Here is an 18,733-nt window from a genome sequence, read left to right as displayed (position 1 = left end):
TGTGGGTGCATGAGTGTGTGTGCGAGAGTGTGCGTGAGAGTGTGTGTGCGCGAGTGAGAGTGCGCGAGTGTGTGAGAGCATGTGTAAGTGTGTGTGTTTTTGAGTGTGCGTGCATGAGTGCGTGCGCCTGAGTGTGCGTAAGGGTGTGCGCGTGAGAGTGTGTGTGTGTGTGAATGTGTCCATGCGAGTGCGAGTGAGTGTGCGTGCGTGACTGCATGTGTCTATGTGAGTGTGAGAGTGCGTGTGGTGCATGACAGTGTTTGTGTGAGTGTGTGTGAGTGGGTGTGTGGATTGGTGTGAGAGTGAGTGGGTGTGTGGATTGGTGAGAGAGTGAGTGTGAGAGGGTGTGTGGATTGGTGTGAGTGTGAGATTGTGTGGATTGGTGTGAGAGGGTGTGTGGATTGGTGAGAGAGTGAGTGTGAGAGGGTGTGTGGATTGGTGAGAGAGTGAGTGTGAGAGGGTGTGTGGATTGGTGCGAGTGTGAGATTGTGTGGATTGGTGTGAGAGTGAATGTGAGAGGGTGTGTGGATTGGTGTGAGTAAGTGTGTGGATTTGTGTGAGTGAGTGTGTGGATTGGTGTGAGAGTGAGTGAGTGTGAGAGTGAGTGTGGATTGGTGTGAGAGTGAGTGTGTGCGGATGAGTGTGGATTGGTGTGAGTGTGAGAGGGTGTGTGGATTGGTGTGAGAGTGAGTGAGTGAGAGAGGTTGTGTGGGTTGGTGTGAGTGAGTGTGTGTGCAGATGAGTGTGAGTGTGTGGATTGGTGTGAGTGAGTGTGTATTGGTGTGAGTGAGTGTGTGTGCGGATGAGTGTGTGTGCGGATGAGTGTGGATTGGTGTGAGAGTGAGTGTGTGCGGATGAGTGTGGATTGGTGTGAGAGTGAGTGTGAGAGGGTGTGTGGATTGGTGTGAGAGTGAGTGAGTGTGAGAGTTTGTGTGGATTGGTGTGAGTGAGTGTGTGTGCGGATTAGTGTGTGTGCGGATGAGTGTGGATTGGTGTGAGAGTGAGTGTGGATTGGTGTGAGAGTGAGTGTGGATTGGTGTGAGTGAGTGTGAGAGTGTGTGGTGATTGGGGTGAGTGAGTGTGTGGATTGGTGTGAGAGTGAGTGTGGATTGGTGTGAGAGTGAGTGTGGATTGGTGTGAGTGTGTGTGGATTGGTGTGAGAGTGAGTGTGGATTGGTGTGAGTGTGTGTGGATTGGTGTGAGAGTGAGTGTGGATTGGTGTGTGTGTGTGTGGATTGGTGTGAGAGTGAGAGTGGATTGGTGTGAGAGTGAGTGTGGATTGGTGTGAGAGTGAGTGTGGATTGGTGAGAGTGAGTGTGGATTGGTGTGAGAGTGAGTGTGGATTGGTGTGAGAGTGAGTGTGGATTGGTGTGAGTGAGAGTGTGGATTGGTGTGAGAGTAAGTGTGGATTGGTGTGAGAGTGAGTGTGGATTGGTGTGAGTGTGAGTGTGGATTGGTGCGAGAGTGTGTGGATTGGTGTGAGAGTAAGTGTGGATTGGTGTGAGAGTGAGTGTGGATTGGTGTGAGAGGGATTGTGGATTGGTGTGAGAGTGAGTGTGGATTGGTGAGAGTGAGTGTGGATTGGTGTGAGAGTGAGTGTGGATTGGTGTGAGTGAGAGTGTGGATTGGTGTGAGTGAGAGTGTGGATTGGTGTGAGTGAGAGTGTGGATTGGTATGAGAGTGAGTGTGGATTGGTGTGAGTGAGAGTGTGGATTGGTGTGAGTGAGAGTGTGGATTGGTGTGAGTGAGAGTGTGGATTGGTGTGAGAGAGAGTGTGGATTGGTGTGAGAGAGAGTGTGGATTGGTGTGAGAGTGAGTGTGGATTGGTGTGAGAGAGTGTGTGGATTGGTGTGAGAGTGAGTGTGGATTGGTGTGAGAGAGTGTGTGGATTGGTGTGAGAGAGTGTGGATTGGTGTGAGAGAGAGTGTGGATTGGTGTGAGAGAGAGTGTGGATTGGTGTGAGAGAGAGTGTGGATTGGTGTGAGAGTGAGTGTGGATTGGTGTGAGAGAGAGTGTGGATTGGTGTGAGAGTGAGTGTGGATTGGTGTGAGAGAGTGTGTGGATTGGTGTGAGAGAGTGTGGATTGGTGTGAGAGAGAGTGTGGATTGGTGTGAGAGAGAGTGTGGATTGGTGTGAGAGTGAGTGTGGATTGGTCTGAGTGTGAGTGTGGATTGGTGTGAGAGTGAGTGTGGATTGGTGTGAGAGTGAGTGTGGATTGGTGTGAGAGAGTGTGTGGATTGGTGTGAGTGACTGTGGATTGGTGTGAGAGTGAGTGTGGATTGGTGCGAGAGAGTGTGGATTGGTGTGAGAGTGAGTGTGGATTGGTGCGAGAGTGAGTGTGGATTGGTGTGAGTGAGAGTGTGGATTGGTGTGAGAGAGAGTGTGGATTGGTGTGAGAGTGAGTGTAAGAGAGAGAGAGAGTGAGTGTGGATTGGTGCGAGAGAGTGTGGATTGGTGTGAGAGTGAGTGTGGATTGGTGCGAGAGTGAGTGTGGATTGGTGTGAGTGAGAGTGTGGATTGGTGTGAGAGAGAGTGTGGATTGGTGTGAGAGTGAGTGTGGATTGGTGTGAGAGTGAGTGTGGATTGGTGTGAGAGTGAGTGTGGATTGGTGTGAGAGTGAGTGTGGATTGGTGTGAGAGTGAGTGTGGATTGGTGTGAGAGTGAGTGTGGATTGGTGCGAGAGAGAGTGTGGATTGGTGTGAAAGTGTGTGTGGATTGGTGTGAGAGAGTGTGGATTGGTGTGAGAGTGTGGATTGGTGAGAGTGAGTGTGGATTGGTGTGAGAGTGAGTGTGGATTGGTGTGAGAGAGTGTGGATTGGTGTGAGAGTGAGTGTGGATTGGTGTGAGAGAGTGTGGATTGGTGTGAGAGTGAGTGTGGATTGGTGGGATTGGTGTGAGAGTGAGTGTGGATTGGTGTGAGAGTGAGTGTGGATTGGTGTGAGAGAGAGTGTGGATTGGTGTGAGAGTGAGTGTGGATTGGTGTGAGAGTGAGTGTGGATTGGTGTGAGAGTGTGGATTGGTGAGAGTGAGTGTGGATTGGTGTGAGAGTGAGTGTGGATTGGTGTGAGAGAGTGTGGATTGGTGTGAGAGTGAGTGTGGATTGGTGTGAGAGAGTGTGGATTGGTGTGAGAGTGAGTGTGGATTGGTGGGATTGGTGTGAGAGTGAGTGTGGATTGGTGTGAGAGAGAGTGTGGATTGGTGTGAGAGTGAGTGTGGATTGGTGTGAGAGTGAGTGTGGATTGGTGTGAGAGTGAGTGTGGATTGGTGTGAGTGAGTGTGTGGATTGGTGTGAGTGAGTGTGTGGATTGGTGTGAGTGAGTGTGTGGATTGGTGTGAGAGTGATTGTGGATTGGTGAGACAATAGGGTCCAGCTGTGGTAACGCCCTCCGATTCTGCGTTACCGTTTGCGCCAGACTCGAAACTGCAAGATGATCGCGATGGGTGGTTTAAAAGTTAGGCGGGTCAATTATTCCCAGTCGGTTTTGGCCGAGTCCTGACAGATAAAAATCAGCCGACCTCAAATGATGGGGTGGCAGGAAGGGACAGACAGAAACACGCACACAGCGCAAGGCAAACCCGTGGAAAGGCACCTACTCCCACCGCACTCACACGCCCCAGTGAGCAAACACACGTGTGCACACTCAGCGCGGCTTCAGCGTAAACGCGGCCAGTCCCTGCGAAGGCATTCACCTCTGCCCGACCGGTTCAGATCCATAGTTATCGACAGGTTGAGGTTCTCAGATCGGAAGAATTTATAGGAATCATGTTTTTCTCCGGCCGGCAAGGCATCCAGCTTGTCCGGGGAGCAGAGGGAGACGCTGTGGTGGTCGAGTGGGTTCCCAAGGCAGAGCCAGTGGAGGCCGATGATGATGGACAGATCGGGCAGGTGCTGGAAGCAGCAGTCGTCGTACCTGGGCAGGAAAGGGAAGGTGGCAGAGTCAGTGATCTGCGTCATTTTCACACCGAGCCCCTGAGCCAGCAACCTCCCAGCCATGGGTCAGGCCTGCACCACGCTAATGGATCCTCACGTTAACCTCCAACTGAACCCGTCCCTCCTGCACCTTCGCCTCTCGCCCGCTACACATCCACCTTGTCTACCCTAGCCCACTCAGCCTTCAGAGCCTCCAAAAGATCATTCTCGTTGACTGCGCTCATGCCCCACTCATCCCCTGATCCCTTCCGCCCAGTGCTCACTTTTACATCCACCCGAGAGAGCAGATGGGACCTCGGTTTAACGCTTCATCTGAAAGTCGGCACCTCCGACAGTGCGGCGCTCCCTCAGTACTGCCCCTCCGACAGTGCGGCGCTCCCTCAGTACTGCCCCTCCGACAGTGCGGCGCTCCCTCAGTACTGCCCCTCCGACAGTGCAGCACTCCCTCAGTACTGCCCCTCCGACAGTGCGGCACTACCTCAGTACTGCCCCTCCGACAGTGCGGCACTCCCTCAGTACTGCCCCTCCGACAGTGCGGCGCTCCCTCAGTACTGCCCCTCCGACAGTGCGGCGCTCCCTCAGTACTGCCCCTCCGACAGTGCGGTGCTCCCTCAGTACTGCCCCTCCGACAGTGCGGCGCTCCCTCAGTACTGCCCCTCCGACAGTGCGGCGCTCCCTCAGTACTGCCCCTCCGACAGTGCGGCGCTCCCTCGGTACTGACCCTCCGACAGTGCGGCGCTCCCTCAGTACTGCCCCTCCGACAGTGCAGCGCTCCCTCAGTACTGTCCCTCCGACAGTGCAGCGCTCCCTCAGTACTGCCCCTCCAACAGTGCAGCACTCCCTCAGTACTGCCCCTCCGACAGTGCAGCGCTCCCTCAGTACTGCCCCTCCGACAGTGCAGCACTCCCCTCAGTACTGCCCCTCCGACAGTGCAGCGCTCCCACAGTACTGCCCCTCCGACAGTGCAGCGCTCCCTCAATACTGCCCCCACCGACAGTGCAGCATTCCCTCAGTACTGCCCCTCCAACAGTGTGATGCTCCCTCAGAGACGAGAGAGAGTGCTGCCCACTGAGGCCCGGCTGAAACCCTCTTTCGAGTGATCCTGGGATGAATTGGAAGACATTGCCCCATCACTTACTTGGATGCTGTGCGGACATTGACGTCGAGGTCACCTTTAAAGGTAAACTCGCAGTTATTCCAATTGTATTGTAACTTGTTCCACTCCAGGTGCATGTTCTCCGTGGTGTTGTACGGATCCTGTTGAATGGCGAAGAACGTTACACAAAATAACACGCACGCTGAAAGCTCAAACGTATGCACAGGAAGAACCTCTCACACCCTCACCCTCCACACTCAACCCGCCCCCCTTATAATCCAGACCCTCCTGTATTAACTCCCCCCCACACCCAGTGTAAATCCAGACCCTCCTGTATTAACTCCCCCCCACACCCAGTGTAAATCCAGACCCTCCTGTATTAACTCCCCCCCACACCCAGTGTAAATCCAGACCCTCCTGTATTAACTCCCCCCACACCCAGTGTAAATCCAGACCCTCCTGTATTAACTCCCCCCACACCCAGTGTAAATCCAGACCCTCCTGTATTAACTCCCCCCACACCCAGTGTAAATCCAGACCCTCCTGTATTAACTCCCCCCTCCCAGTGTAAATCCAGACCCTCCTGTATTAACTCCCCCCACACCCAGTGTAAATCCAGACCCTCCTGTATTAACTACCCCCACACCCAGTGTAAATCCAGACCCTCCTGTATTAACTCCCCCCACACCCAGTGTAAATCCAGACCCTCCTGTATTAACTACCCCCACACCCAGTGTAAATCCAGACCCTCCTGTATTAACTACCCCCACACCCAGTGTAAATCCAGACCCTCCTGTATTAACTCCCCCCCACACCCAGTGTAAATCCAGACCCTCCTGTATTAACTACCCCCACACCCAGTGTAAATCCAGGCCCTCCTGTATTAACTCCCCCCACACCCAGTGTAAATCCAGACCCTCCTGTATTAACTCCCCCCCACACCCAGTGTAAATCCAGACCCTCCTGTATTAACTCCCCCCCACACCCAGTGTAAATCCAGACCCTCCTGTATTAACTCCCCCCCACACCCAGTGTAAATCCAGACCCTCCTGTATTAACTCCCCCCCACACCCAGTGTAAATCCAGACCCTCCTGTATTAACTCCCCCCACACCCAGTGTAAATCCAGACCCTCCTACATTAACCTTAAATTTCTGCGAATGTGCGTTATTTACAATGTAAAAAGCCGCTGAGCGGCCTGTGTGGGGCCCTGCAGATTACTGTGCGGCCGCACAGCTTAGTAGGAACATTGCTTCCATTCCCCCCTCCCCACCCGACTGCTCCCCTTCCTCCTTTCCCTCCCTCCCTCCACTACCGCCCCCCATCCCACCCCTGCCCCTACCTCTGTGGCGAGCTGGTGCAGATTGGCCTGCTCGATTTCCATGGCCCAGCGCCCGTGGAACAGCAGTCGGCTTTTGTCCCACCAGGTGAGGGGTGGGCTTGGATCGGCCGTGGGCTTGGTGAGAAGGTCGACTGCCTGTCCGATCAGAGTCCAGGCTGGGTCCCAGCACGGGCCCCACACGATGGTGAAGAGAGAGATGTGGGCTGAGAGGGAAAGAGGGACAGCGTGAGGAGCGTGAGCCAGCTGGACAAGAGGTCTCTGGACCCGAAACACCCAGCTACTTACATTCAAAGTCGTGGTACCATTTCAAAGGGGGCATGTTCCTTTCGATGATGATGTCCCCCCAGGGAGCCCCCAGCGAGATTTTTGCCTTCCGCCGTGCCCGGGGACGTCCGTCCTCCTCGGCCCCGATCAGATTCCCGGACAGGTTCCAGTCTCGGATCTCAAACAGGTAGCGAGGGTAGTCCCGGATTCGAACTGCGGGCGTGAACAACACCAGTATTAGCGTTTCGGGAGCCTTTCCCTCCACACCGCCCCCTCCTCGCCACTCGCTAGGGTCACGGGCGCCCTCTGGTGTCTCAGCCAAGCGGCCGTTCTTACCCGGACCACGGGTATCGGGTTATTCAGCTGTAGGGGCATCACCCAATCCGAGCCCGCTCCTGACCTGGCCAATTCCACAGAGCCCACTTTCCAGCAGGGTTACCACAACCAATGGTCCCGTTCAGCTGCTCACAGGCTTTTAAATGGGGAAAAGCACCATATTTTGAATGGGGCGCGCTCCCAGCAAAAAATTAAAGGGAACATTGACTACAGCCACCCCGAGATCTCTGCGCTCCTCCAATTCTAGCCTCTTGCGCATCCGTGCTTTCAGCTGCCTGGGCCTTAAGCTCGGGAATTCGCCCCTAAACCTCTTCACCTCTCTCTCCTCCTTCAAGATTCTCCTTAAAACCTCCCGCCTTGAACAAGCTTTTGGTCACCTGTCCCAATATCTCATGTGGCTCGGTGTCAAATTTAGTTTGATAATTGTTCCTGTGAAGCGTCTTGGGACGTTTTACTACGTTAAAGGCGCTGTATAAATACACACTGTTGTTGTGGGTTAACCTTGGCTATTTATTCCCCTACCTAACCCGAAGGCACTGAGGTAAACTGTCATTCCCCCTACTGCTCTGGTGGGTTTCAGCAGAAGGCCAGCGATCAAACCTGGGCTCTTCCCAGTTTGTGTGGCTCACACCCACATTGGGAACGGCAGCTCAATTTCCCAGGGTAGATAAGAGAAACCTATAAAGGGGACAATAAGAATGTAATCTTGATCCTGGGCACAGTGGGTGTCGGCAGTGGCTCAGTGGGCAGCGGCTCAGTGGGCAGCACTCTCTCTCTCGCCTCCGAGTCAGAAGGTTGTGGGTTCAAGTCCCACTCAAGAGACTTGAGCACAAAATCCAGGCTGACACTCCAGTGCAGTGCCGAGGGAGCGCCGCACTGTCGGAGGGGCAGTACTGAGGGAGCGCCGCACTGTCGGAGGGGCAGTACTGAGGGAGTGCCGCACTGTCGGAGGGGCAGTGCTGAGGGAGCGCCGCACTGTCGGAGGGTCAGTGCTGAGGGAGCGCCGCACTGTCGGAGGGTCAGTGCTGAGGGAGCGCCGCACTGTCGGAGGGGCAGTACTGAGGGAGCGCAGAGAGAGAGGGAGAGGGAGACGGAGAGGGAGGGAGACGGAGAGGGAGGGAGACGGAGAGGGAGGGAGACGGAGAGGGAGGGAGACGGAGAGGGAGGGAGACGGAGAGGGAGGGAGACGGAGAGGGAGGGAGACGGAGAGGGAGGGAGACGGAGAGGGAGGGAGACGGAGAGGGAGGGAGACGGAGAGAGAGGGAGACGGAGAGAGAGGGAGACGGAGAGAGAGGGAGACGGAGAGAGAGGGAGACGGAGAGAGAGGGAGACGGAGAGAGAGGGAGACGGAGAGAGAGGGAGACGGAGAGAGAGGGAGACGGAGAGAGAGGGAGACGGAGAGAGAGGGAGACGGAGAGAGAGGGAGACGGAGAGAGAGGGAGACGGAGAGAGAGGGAGACGGAGAGAGAGGGAGACGGAGAGAGAGGGAGACGGAGAGAGAGGGAGACGGAGAGAGAGGGAGACGGAGAGAGAGGGAGACGGAGAGAGAGGGAGACGGAGAGAGAGGGAGACGGAGAGAGAGGGAGACAGAGAGAGAGGGAGACAGAGAGAGAGGGAGACAGAGAGAGAGGGAGACAGAGAGAGAGGGACAGAGAGAGAGGGAGACAGAGAGAGAGGGAGACAGAGAGAGAGGGAGACAGAGAGAGAGGGAGACAGAGAGAGAGGGAGACAGAGAGAGAGGGAGACAGAGAGAGAGGGAGACAGAGAGAGAGGGAGACAGAGAGAGAGGGAGACAGAGAGAGAGGGAGACAGAGAGGGAGGGAGACAGAGAGGGAGGGAGACAGAGAGGGAGGGAGACAGAGAGGGAGGGAGACAGAGAGGGAGGGAGACAGAGAGGGAGGGAGACAGAGAGGGAGGGAGACAGAGAGGGAGGGAGACAGAGAGGGAGGGAGACAGAGAGGGAGACAGAGAGAGGGAGACAGAGAGAGAGACAGACAGAGCGAGAGAGAGAGACAGAGAGAGAGAGTGAGAGTGAGAGAGAGACAGAGAGAGAAACAGAGAGAGAGAGAGAGACAGAGAGAGCGAGAGAGAGAGACAGACAGAGGGAGAGAGAGACACACAGAGAGTGCTATCCACTGAATCACGGCCGATGGCAATCGACACAGACAAGGAACGCAGCCTCAGATTACCGTTACAGAATCAGCCTGGACTCACCAAGAAACGCTTTGGCTCCGAACTTCACCGCTCGGCACCATTGGATGGCCAGCCGGAGGCCGCCATCGGGGAAAGGACTGGAGCAGTCGATCCTTTTCATCTCCTCCTGCACCTTCTCAGCCCCGTGCAGCGAGGACGTTGCCAAGGCCGCTACCTCCAGCTCCGACACCACCCAGGTCAGCAGAGCCTTGCGCATGGGTGTGTTGGCGTAGAGTCGCTGCGAGCGCTGCACGTACATGTTAATGTTGGTCTGCTCCAGCGAGGCGTACAGCTCCTCAATCTTGCGGGCGGGCAGCAGCTCACCATGCTGCTTCCTGAGGGCCGTCACCCGGGCGTCCAACAGCTGCAGCCGCTTCGAGCTCTCCTTGCTCTCGTCCTTCATCAGCTCGTAGTTGTCGCGCAGCTTGACCTCGAAGACGTCGTCCAGGAAGACGAAGGAGAAGTGGCCGACACGGAGGACCAGGTCAGGGGGCAGCGGCCCCGCCGCCCTCTGACCCCCCTCTGCCTCCGGCTGCCCGTGCAGCGCCTTCAGCCACTTCTGCACGTCCACGCACCGGTCGAAGGTGTGGGAGAAATCGTAGCGGAAGGGGAACTCCACGCCGACGCTGGAGAACTGGACGGTCCACACCGCGTTCCTGGTCGCCCGCACCGAGTCCCGCAGGGCGCGTGGGGACTGGGGCTCGGCGGGCCGGCCCTCCGCCCGCACCTCCGCCCCCTTGAAGGAGAAGATGTCGTGCCCGTCGAAGTTGAGGGCCAGCTGTGATGCCTGGACCCGCCCCTCGCCGGCACTTGCCGTGCCCACAAGGTTCTCCGCCCGCAGCTGGATGAAGTGCTTGGACGTGACGTGCGCTGTGACCGTCACGCTCTTCAGCTCCAGCTCCAGGCCCAGGGCCTTCCTGCCCTCGGCCCCCACCGACAGGTTGCTGGAATCCGACTTCAGCCTGCGTTTCGGCAGGGCTTTCTCCAGGGTCTCGCGCATGCTCAGCGCCTCCCGGGCGTGCTGGTACAGGTACATGTGGCCGGCCAGGTCCCAGCGCACGCTGATGTCCTCGAATGAGTTCAGCTGAAACGAAACGGGATAGTTAGACGCACGTCCAACCCCTCCCCCCTCCCAATCCTAGGTGTCGGCCGTGGCTCAGTGGGCAGCAGGCTCTCTCGGCTCTGAGTCAGAAGGTCGTGGGTTCCACCCCCACTCCAGAGGCTTGAACACAAAAATCTAGGCTGACACTCGAGTGCAGTACTGAGGGAGCGCTGCACTGTCGGAGGGGCAGTACTGAGGGAGCGCCGTACTGTCGGAGGGGCAGCACTGAGGGAGCGCCGGACTGTCGGAGGGGCAGCACTGAGGGAGCGCCGCACTGTCGGAGGGGCAGCACTGAGGGAGCGCCGCACTGTCGGAGGGGCAGCACTGAGGGAGCGCCGGACTGTCGGAGGGGCAGTACTGAGGGAGCGCCGCACTGTCGGAGGGGCAGCACTGAGGGAACGCCGCACTGTCGGAGGAGCAGCACTGAGGGAGCGCCGCACTGTTGGAGGGGCAGTACTGAGGGAGCGCCGCACTGTCGGAGAGGCGGTACTGAGGGAGCGCCGCACTGTCGGAGGGGCTGAACCGAGGGAGTGCTGAGCTGACTTTAACTAACAGACCCAGTTTGTCAGGTGTTAAACCTCCACACACTTACTGCTCACAATCTCAGATTTCTTACCTCGAACGACCAGCTCTGAATGAAGAAAGCCATGGAGAAGAGGGACATGGTGAGAAGATGATCAGGGGTGTCTGAGGTGCTGGACCAGAGCTGCATGCTGTCATTTATGATCTTCACCAGTGTGAGAGACAGTCTCTCCACATCGCAGATTAAGCTGTCTGTGGTGTTATCAATGGACAAGGCTTTGACTTGCAGAACGCTGGCACCTGTCCAACAGGAGAGAGAGCAGACTGTACAGGTCACCCATCGAGCAATAGGTTTCAATCCCCAAGCACCCAACCCTACGGCTAATTTCATCCCGTCCTCTCGCTGGGATTCAGTTCGACAGACACCAGACAGCGTGCGGCACCTCACCGAAGCAGCCATTCTTCAGGTGTGGATGGACAGTGAGTGATGGCGAGGTTTTCAGCTAGTGGGGAAGAGGAGAGAGCATCGAAGCTGAGCCCAGACCTACCCTGACCAAACATCCGCCTTTCCAGCAGGGTCACTGGATAGTGTCCAGGGGCAGGAGCCCCGGCTGACTCTCTCCCTCCTTAGCCAAGGCGCACTGAATCACCTTCCAAACCCGCGCCCTCTACCACCTAGAAGGTCAAGGGCAGCAGGCACATGGGAACACCACCACCTCCAAGTTTCCCTCCAAGTCACACACCATCCTGACTTAGAAGTATATCGGCCGATCCTTCATCATCACTGGGTCAAAATCCTGGAACTCCCTCCCTAACAGCACTGTGGGAGCACCTTCACCACAGGGGCTGCAGCGGTTCAAGAAGGCGGCTCACCACCACCTTCTCAAGGGCAACTAATGATGGGCACTAAATGCCGGCCTTGCCAGCGACGCCCACATCCCAAAAATTAATTTAAATAAACATGTGGCCTCAGCAGCACTAGGCTGGGGGTGGGGAAGATCAGCCAGGGTTCCTCCTCCTGATCACTATCCGGTGATTCCTTGCTGGAAGGCATGTATGGAGTCAGCCCCTGGGAAGATCAATTGGAATTCTATGCAAGAATCGGGGGCTTAGAGGGTTAAATTATACTGACAGGTTGCAGAAAGTTACATAGAAACATAGAAGGCTAGCTGAAGTGCCCGGCGGTGCCGAGGCTTTTTCGAGGGAATGTTGTTGTTGGAAGAGAGAGAGAGAGCGACTGGGGGGGAAGGGAGAGAGCGACTGGGGGGGAAGGGAGAGAGCGACTGGGGGGGAAGGGAGAGAGCGACTGGGGGGGAAGGGAGAGAGCGACTGGGGGGGAAGGGAGAGAGCGACTGGGGGGGAAGGGAGAGAGCGACTGGGGGGGAAGGGAGAGAGCGACTGGGGGGGAAGGGAGAGAGCGACTGGGGGGGAAGGGAGAGAGCGACTGGGGGGGAAGGGAGAGAGCGACTGGGGGGGAAGGGAGAGAGCGACTGGGGGGGAAGGGAGAGAGCGACTGGGGGGGAAGGGAGAGAGCGACTGGGGGGGAAGGGAGAGAGCGACTGGGGGGGAAGGGAGAGAGCGACTGGGGGGGAAGGGAGAGAGCGACTGGGGGGGGAAGGGAGAGAGCGACTGGGGGGGAAGGGAGAGAGCGACTGGGGGGGAAGGGAGAGAGCGACTGGGGGGGAAGGGAGAGAGCGACTGGGGGGGAAGGGAGAGAGCGACTGGGGGGGAAGGGAGAGAGCGACTGGGGGGGAAGGGAGAGAGCGACTGGGGGGGAAGGGAGAGAGCGACTGGGGGGGAAGGGAGAGAGCGACTGGGGGGGAAGGGAGAGAGCGACTGGGGGGGAAGGGAGAGAGCGACTGGGGGGGAAGGGAGAGAGCGACTGGGGGGGAAGGGAGAGAGCGACTGGGGGGGAAGGGAGAGAGCGACTGGGGGGGAAGGGAGAGAGCGACTGGGGGGGAAGGGAGAGAGCGACTGGGGGGAAGGGAGAGAGCGACTGGGGGGGAAGGGAGAGAGCGACTGGGGGGGAAGGGAGAGAGCGACTGGGGGGGATGGGAGAGAGCGACTGGGGGGGAAGGGAGAGAGCGACTGGGGGGGAAGGGAGAGAGCGACTGGGGGGGAAGGGAGAGAGCGACTGGGGGGGAAGGGAGAGAGCGACTGGGGGGGAAGGGAGAGAGCGACTGGGGGGGAAGGGAGAGAGCGACTGGGGGGGAAGGGAGAGAGCGACTGGGGGGGAAGGGAGAGAGCGACTGGGGGGGAAGGGAGAGAGCGACTGGGGGGGAAGGGAGAGAGCGACTGGGGGGGAAGGGAGAGAGCGACTGGGGGGGAAGGGAGAGAGCGACTGGGGGGAAGGGAGAGAGCGACTGGGGGGGAAGGGAGAGAGCGACTGGGGGGGAAGGGAGAGAGCGACTGGGGGGGAAGGGAGAGAGCGACTGGGGGGGAAGGGAGAGAGCGACTGGGGGGGAAGGGAGAGAGCGACTGGGGGGGAAGGGAGAGAGCGACTGGGGGGGAAGGGAGAGAGCGACTGGGGGGGAAGGGAGAGAGCGACTGGGGGGGAAGGGAGAGAGCGACTGGGGGGGAAGGGAGAGAGCGACTGGGGGGGAAGGGAGAGAGCGACTGGGGGGGAAGGGAGAGAGCGACTGGGGGGGAAGGGAGAGAGCGACTGGGGGGGAAGGGAGAGAGCGACTGGGGGGGAAGGGAGAGAGCGACTGGGGGGGAAGGGAGAGAGCGACTGGGGGGGAAGGGAGAGAGCGACTGGGGGGGAAGGGAGAGAGCGACTGGGGGGGAAGGGAGAGAGCGACTGGGGGGGAAGGGAGAGAGCGACTGGGGGGGAAGGGAGAGAGCGACTGGGGGGGAAGGGAGAGAGCGACTGGGGGGGAAGGGAGAGAGCGACTGGGGGGGAAGGGAGAGAGCGACTGGGGGGGAAGGGAGAGAGCGACTGGGGGGGAAGGGAGAGAGCGACTGGGGGGGAAGGGAGAGAGCGACTGGGGGGGAAGGGAGAGAGCGACTGGGGGGGAAGGGAGAGAGCGACTGGGGGGGAAGGGAGAGAGCGACTGGGGGGGAAGGGAGAGAGCGACTGGGGGGGAAGGGAGAGAGCGACTGGGGGGGAAGGGAGAGAGCGACTGGGGGGGAAGGGAGAGAGCGACTGGGGGGGAAGGGAGAGAGCGACTGGGGGGGAAGGGAGAGAGCGACTGGGGGGGAAGGGAGAGAGCGACTGGGGGGGAAGGGAGAGAGCGACTGGGGGGGAAGGGAGAGAGCGACTGGGGGGGAAGGGAGAGAGCGACTGGGGGGGAAGGGAGAGAGCGACTGGGGGGGAAGGGAGAGAGCGACTGGGGGGGAAGGGAGAGAGCGACTGGGGGGGAAGGGAGAGAGCGACTGGGGGGGAAGGGAGAGAGCGACTGGGGGGGAAGGGAGAGAGCGACTGGGGGGGAAGGGAGAGAGCGACTGGGGGGGAAGGGAGAGAGCGACTGGGGGGGAAGGGAGAGAGCGACTGGGGGGGAAGGGAGAGAGCGACTGGGGGGGAAGGGAGAGAGCGACTGGGGGGGAAGGGAGAGAGCGACTGGGGGGGAAGGGAGAGAGCGACTGGGGGGGAAGGGAGAGAGCGACTGGGGGGGAAGGGAGAGAGCGACTGGGGGGGAAGGGAGAGAGCGACTGGGGGGGAAGGGAGAGAGCGACTGGGGGGGAAGGGAGAGAGCGACTGGGGGGGAAGGGAGAGAGCGACTGGGGGGGAAGGGAGAGAGCGACTGGGGGGGAAGGGAGAGAGCGACTGGGGGGGAAGGGAGAGAGCGACTGGGGGGGAAGGGAGAGAGCGACTGGGGGGGAAGGGAGAGAGCGACTGGGGGGGAAGGGAGAGAGCGACTGGGGGGGAAGGGAGAGAGCGACTGGGGGGGAAGGGAGAGAGCGACTGGGGGGGAAGGGAGAGAGCGACTGGGGGGGAAGGGAGAGAGCGACTGGGGGGGAAGGGAGAGAGCGACTGGGGGGGAAGGGAGAGAGCGACTGGGGGGGAAGGGAGAGAGCGACTGGGGGGGAAGGGAGAGAGCGACTGGGGGGGAAGGGAGAGAGCGACTGGGGGGGAAGGGAGAGAGCGACTGGGGGGGAAGGGAGAGAGCGACTGGGGGGGAAGGGAGAGAGCGACTGGGGGGGAAGGGAGAGAGCGACTGGGGGGGAAGGGAGAGAGCGACTGGGGGGGAAGGGAGAGAGCGACTGGGGGGGAAGGGAGAGAGCGACTGGGGGGGAAGGGAGAGAGCGACTGGGGGGGGAAGGGAGAGAGCGACTGGGGGGGGAAGGGAGAGAGCGACTGGGGGGGGAAGGGAGAGAGCGACTGGGGGGGGAAGGGAGAGAGCGACTGGGGGGGGAAGGGAGAGAGCGACTGGGGGGGGAAGGGAGAGAGCGACTGGGGGGGGAAGGGAGAGAGCGACTGGGGGGGGAAGGGAGAGAGCGACTGGGGGGGGAAGGGAGAGAGCGACTGGGGGGGGAAGGGAGAGAGCGACTGGGGGGGGAAGGGAGAGAGCGACTGGGGGGGGAAGGGAGAGAGCGACTGGGGGGGAAGGGAGAGAGCGACTGGGGGGGAAGGGAGAGAGCGACTGGGGGGGAAGGGAGAGAGCGACTGGGGGGGAAGGGAGAGAGCGACTGGGGGGGAAGGGAGAGAGCGACTGGGGGGGAAGGGAGAGAGCGACTGGGGGGGAAGGGAGAGAGCGACTGGGGGGGAAGGGAGAGAGCGACTGGGGGGGAAGGGAGAGAGCGACTGGGGGGGAAGGGAGAGAGCGACTGGGGGGGAAGGGAGAGAGCGACTGGGGGGGAAGGGAGAGAGCGACTGGGGGGGAAGGGAGAGAGCGACTGGGGGGGAAGGGAGAGAGCGACTGGGGGGGAAGGGAGAGAGCGACTGGGGGGGAAGGGAGAGAGCGACTGGGGGGGAAGGGAGAGAGCGACTGGGGGGGAAGGGAGAGAGCGACTGGGGGGGAAGGGAGAGAGCGACTGGGGGGGAAGGGAGAGAGCGACTGGGGGGGAAGGGAGAGAGCGACTGGGGGGGAAGGGAGAGAGCGACTGGGGGGGAAGGGAGAGAGCGACTGGGGGGGAAGGGAGAGAGCGACTGGGGGGGAAGGGAGAGAGCGACTGGGGGGGAAGGGAGAGAGCGACTGGGGGGGAAGGGAGAGAGCGACTGGGGGGGAAGGGAGAGAGCGACTGGGGGGGAAGGGAGAGAGCGACTGGGGGGGAAGGGAGAGAGCGACTGGGGGGGAAGGGAGAGAGCGACTGGGGGGGAAGGGAGAGAGCGACTGGGGGGGAAGGGAGAGAGCGACTGGGGGGGAAGGGAGAGAGCGACTGGGGGGAAGGGAGAGAGCGACTGGGGGGGAAGGGAGAGAGCGACTGGGGGGGAAGGGAGAGAGCGACTGGGGGGGAAGGGAGAGAGCGACTGGGGGGGAAGGGAGAGAGCGACTGGGGGGGAAGGGAGAGAGCGACTGGGGGGGAAGGGAGAGAGCGACTGGGGGGAAGGGAGAGAGCGACTGGGGGGGAAGGGAGAGAGCGACTGGGGGGGAAGGGAGAGAGCGACTGGGGGGGAAGAGAGACAGCGACTGGGGGGGAAGAGAGACAGCGACTGGGGGGGAAGAGAGACAGCGACTGGGGGGGAAGAGAGACAGCGACTGGGGGGGAAGAGAGACAGCGACTGGGGGGGAAGAGAGACAGCGACTGGGGGGGAAGAGAGACAGCGACTGGGGGGGAAGAGAGACAGCGACTGGGGGGGAAGAGAGACAGCGACTGGGGGGGAAGAGAGACAGCGACTGGGGGGGAAGAGAGACAGCGACTGGGGGGGAAGAGAGACAGCGACTGGGGGGGAAGAGAGACAGCGACTGGGGGGAGGGGAAGAGAGGGAGGGGAGGGGAGGGGAGAGGGGGAGGGGAGAGGAAGGGAGGGTGGGGGGAGGGGAGGGGGAGGGAGGGGAAGGAAGGGGGAGGGGGGAGGGCGGGGAAGGGAGGGAGGGGGGGGGGCGGGGAAGGGAGGGCGGGGGTCCCCCCCCCCCCCCGAGGTGAAGACCGCCGATTGCGCGCGCAGCAGGAGCTGAGACGCGGCGTCTCTCTCGGCCGGCGGGCCCGGTTGCCAGGGCAACCGTGACGCTGACCAAGCCAGAGAGACGCCGTGTCTCAGCTGCTCCTGCTGCGCGCGCGGCCCCCGCCCGCCGAGGCTCGTGGCCCCCCCCCCCCCCCCCCCCCCCGAGGTGAAGACCGTCGATTGCGGCTGTGCGAGACGTCCGGCGGGCCCGGTTGCCAGGGTAACGCTGGACGCTCAGCAAGCCCCGCCCCCCGGCCGAGCCAGAGACGTCTCAGCTCCTGCTGCGCGCGCACCCTAGCGGCGCTGGGCTGAGGCTCGGCCCTCCAGCCTTCGAGTGGGGCCGGGAGGTGCCTAGCTCGGGCGTGGGTGCGGAGGAGACGCCGAGGCTTCTAGGCCTACCTGGAAAAACGGGGAAAGGTAGGAAAATTAATGAGATTAGATAAGTTAATTACTTTCTAAATCATTTTTAAAAAAACAATATGTGTTTTAAAAGCAACGTTTTTTTTTAAGACGCAGAAAGCGGGAAAAAGAAAGGAAAAGTTTGGAATCAAGATGGCGGCGACTCACCTCGGTTCAGAACGATAAGGCCCGGCCACACACGCACCGATTGGCCCGGCGGCACACGCCAGCAACCCGGCGTACGATTGGTCGAGCTCGAGGTCACTCTGTCGCTAATGAGCGGATAATGAGATGCTAATGAGCGGAACGTTGAAGGTTTTTGGGATACCGCGAGCGGGATTTTAGCCTGGCCAAAACGTAAATACGCTTAAAACCGTCTCGGACGCGTAAGCTTTCTTTGGAGGTAACGCGCGCGTAGGTACGCCCTGTAACTTTCGAGCGCATATCCGCAAGACGCACAGGCGATGACAGACAGAATGACAGACAGAAGTACCGATTTATATATATATATATATATATAGATAGATAGGAGCAGGAGTAGGCCATTCGGCCCCTCGAGTCTGTTCCGCCATTTAATGAGATCATGGCTGATCATCCAAATTCAGTACCCTGTCCCTGCTTTCTCCCCATATCGCTTTCGCCTTAAGAAATATATCTAACTCCTTCGTGAATATATTTAATGAATTGGCCTCAACTGCCTTCTGTGGTAGAGAATTCCACAGGTTCACCACTCTCTGGGTGAAGAAATTCCTCCTCATCTCAGTCCTAAATGGCTTACCCCTTATCTTTAGACTGTGACCCCTGGTTCTGGACTCCCCCGCCATCGGGAACATCCCTCCTGCATAAGTTTCAATGAGATCCCCTCTCATTCTTCTAAACTCCAGCGAGTATAAGCCCAATCGATCCAATCTCTCCTCATACGTCATTCCTGCCATCCCAGGTATCAGTCTGGTGAATCTTCGCTGCACTCCCTCCATGGCAAGAACATCCTTCCTCAGATAAGGCGACCAAAACTGCACACAATACTCAAGGTGTGGTCTCACCAAGGCCCTGTACAACTGCAGCAAAACATCCTTGCTCCTGTACTCGAATCCTCTCGCTACGAAGGCCAACATACCATTTGCCTTCTTAACCGCCTGCTGCACCTGCATGCTTACCTTCAGCGACTGGTGCACAAGGACACCCAGGTCTCGTTGCACTTCCCCTTTTCCCAATCTATTGCCATTCAGATAATAATCTGCCTTCCTGTTTTTGCCACCAAAGTGGATAACCTCGCATTTATCCACGTTATGTTGCATCTGCCATGCTTTTGCCCAATCACCCAACCTGTCCAAATCATCCTGGAGTTTCTCGGCATGCTCCTCACAGCACACACGCCCACCCAGCTTTGTGTCGTCTGCAAATTTGGAGGTGTTACATCTAGTTCCCTCGTCTAGATCATTAATATATATTGTGAATAGCTGGGGTCCAAGGACCGATCCCTGCGGTACCCCACTAGTCACTG

The 18,733-nt window shown here is 59.4% G+C and overlaps 1 protein-coding gene across 1 annotated transcript in view; it reads right to left on the bottom strand.

Annotated features, from left to right (window-relative positions):
- Nucleotides 1-18,733, bottom strand: part of LOC147102277 (bridge-like lipid transfer protein family member 2) — a 97,643-nt gene that overhangs the window by 65,286 nt on the left and 13,624 nt on the right. The window contains 7 exon segments of the mRNA XM_085965110.1: nt 3,691-3,911; nt 5,070-5,188; nt 6,369-6,571; nt 6,654-6,845; nt 9,183-10,245; nt 10,880-11,246; nt 11,345-11,366. Coding sequence (XP_085821236.1) covers nt 3,691-3,911; nt 5,070-5,188; nt 6,369-6,571; nt 6,654-6,845; nt 9,183-10,245; nt 10,880-11,246; nt 11,345-11,366 — 2,187 coding nt within the window.

This window comes from Somniosus microcephalus, chromosome 22 (genome assembly GCF_052327205.1).
Source record: "Somniosus microcephalus isolate GS21.2 chromosome 22, FLI_Smic_1.0, whole genome shotgun sequence".
NCBI lineage: Eukaryota > Metazoa > Chordata > Chondrichthyes > Squaliformes > Somniosidae > Somniosus > Somniosus microcephalus.
This window is presented reverse-complemented; position numbering and strand designations above follow the sequence as displayed.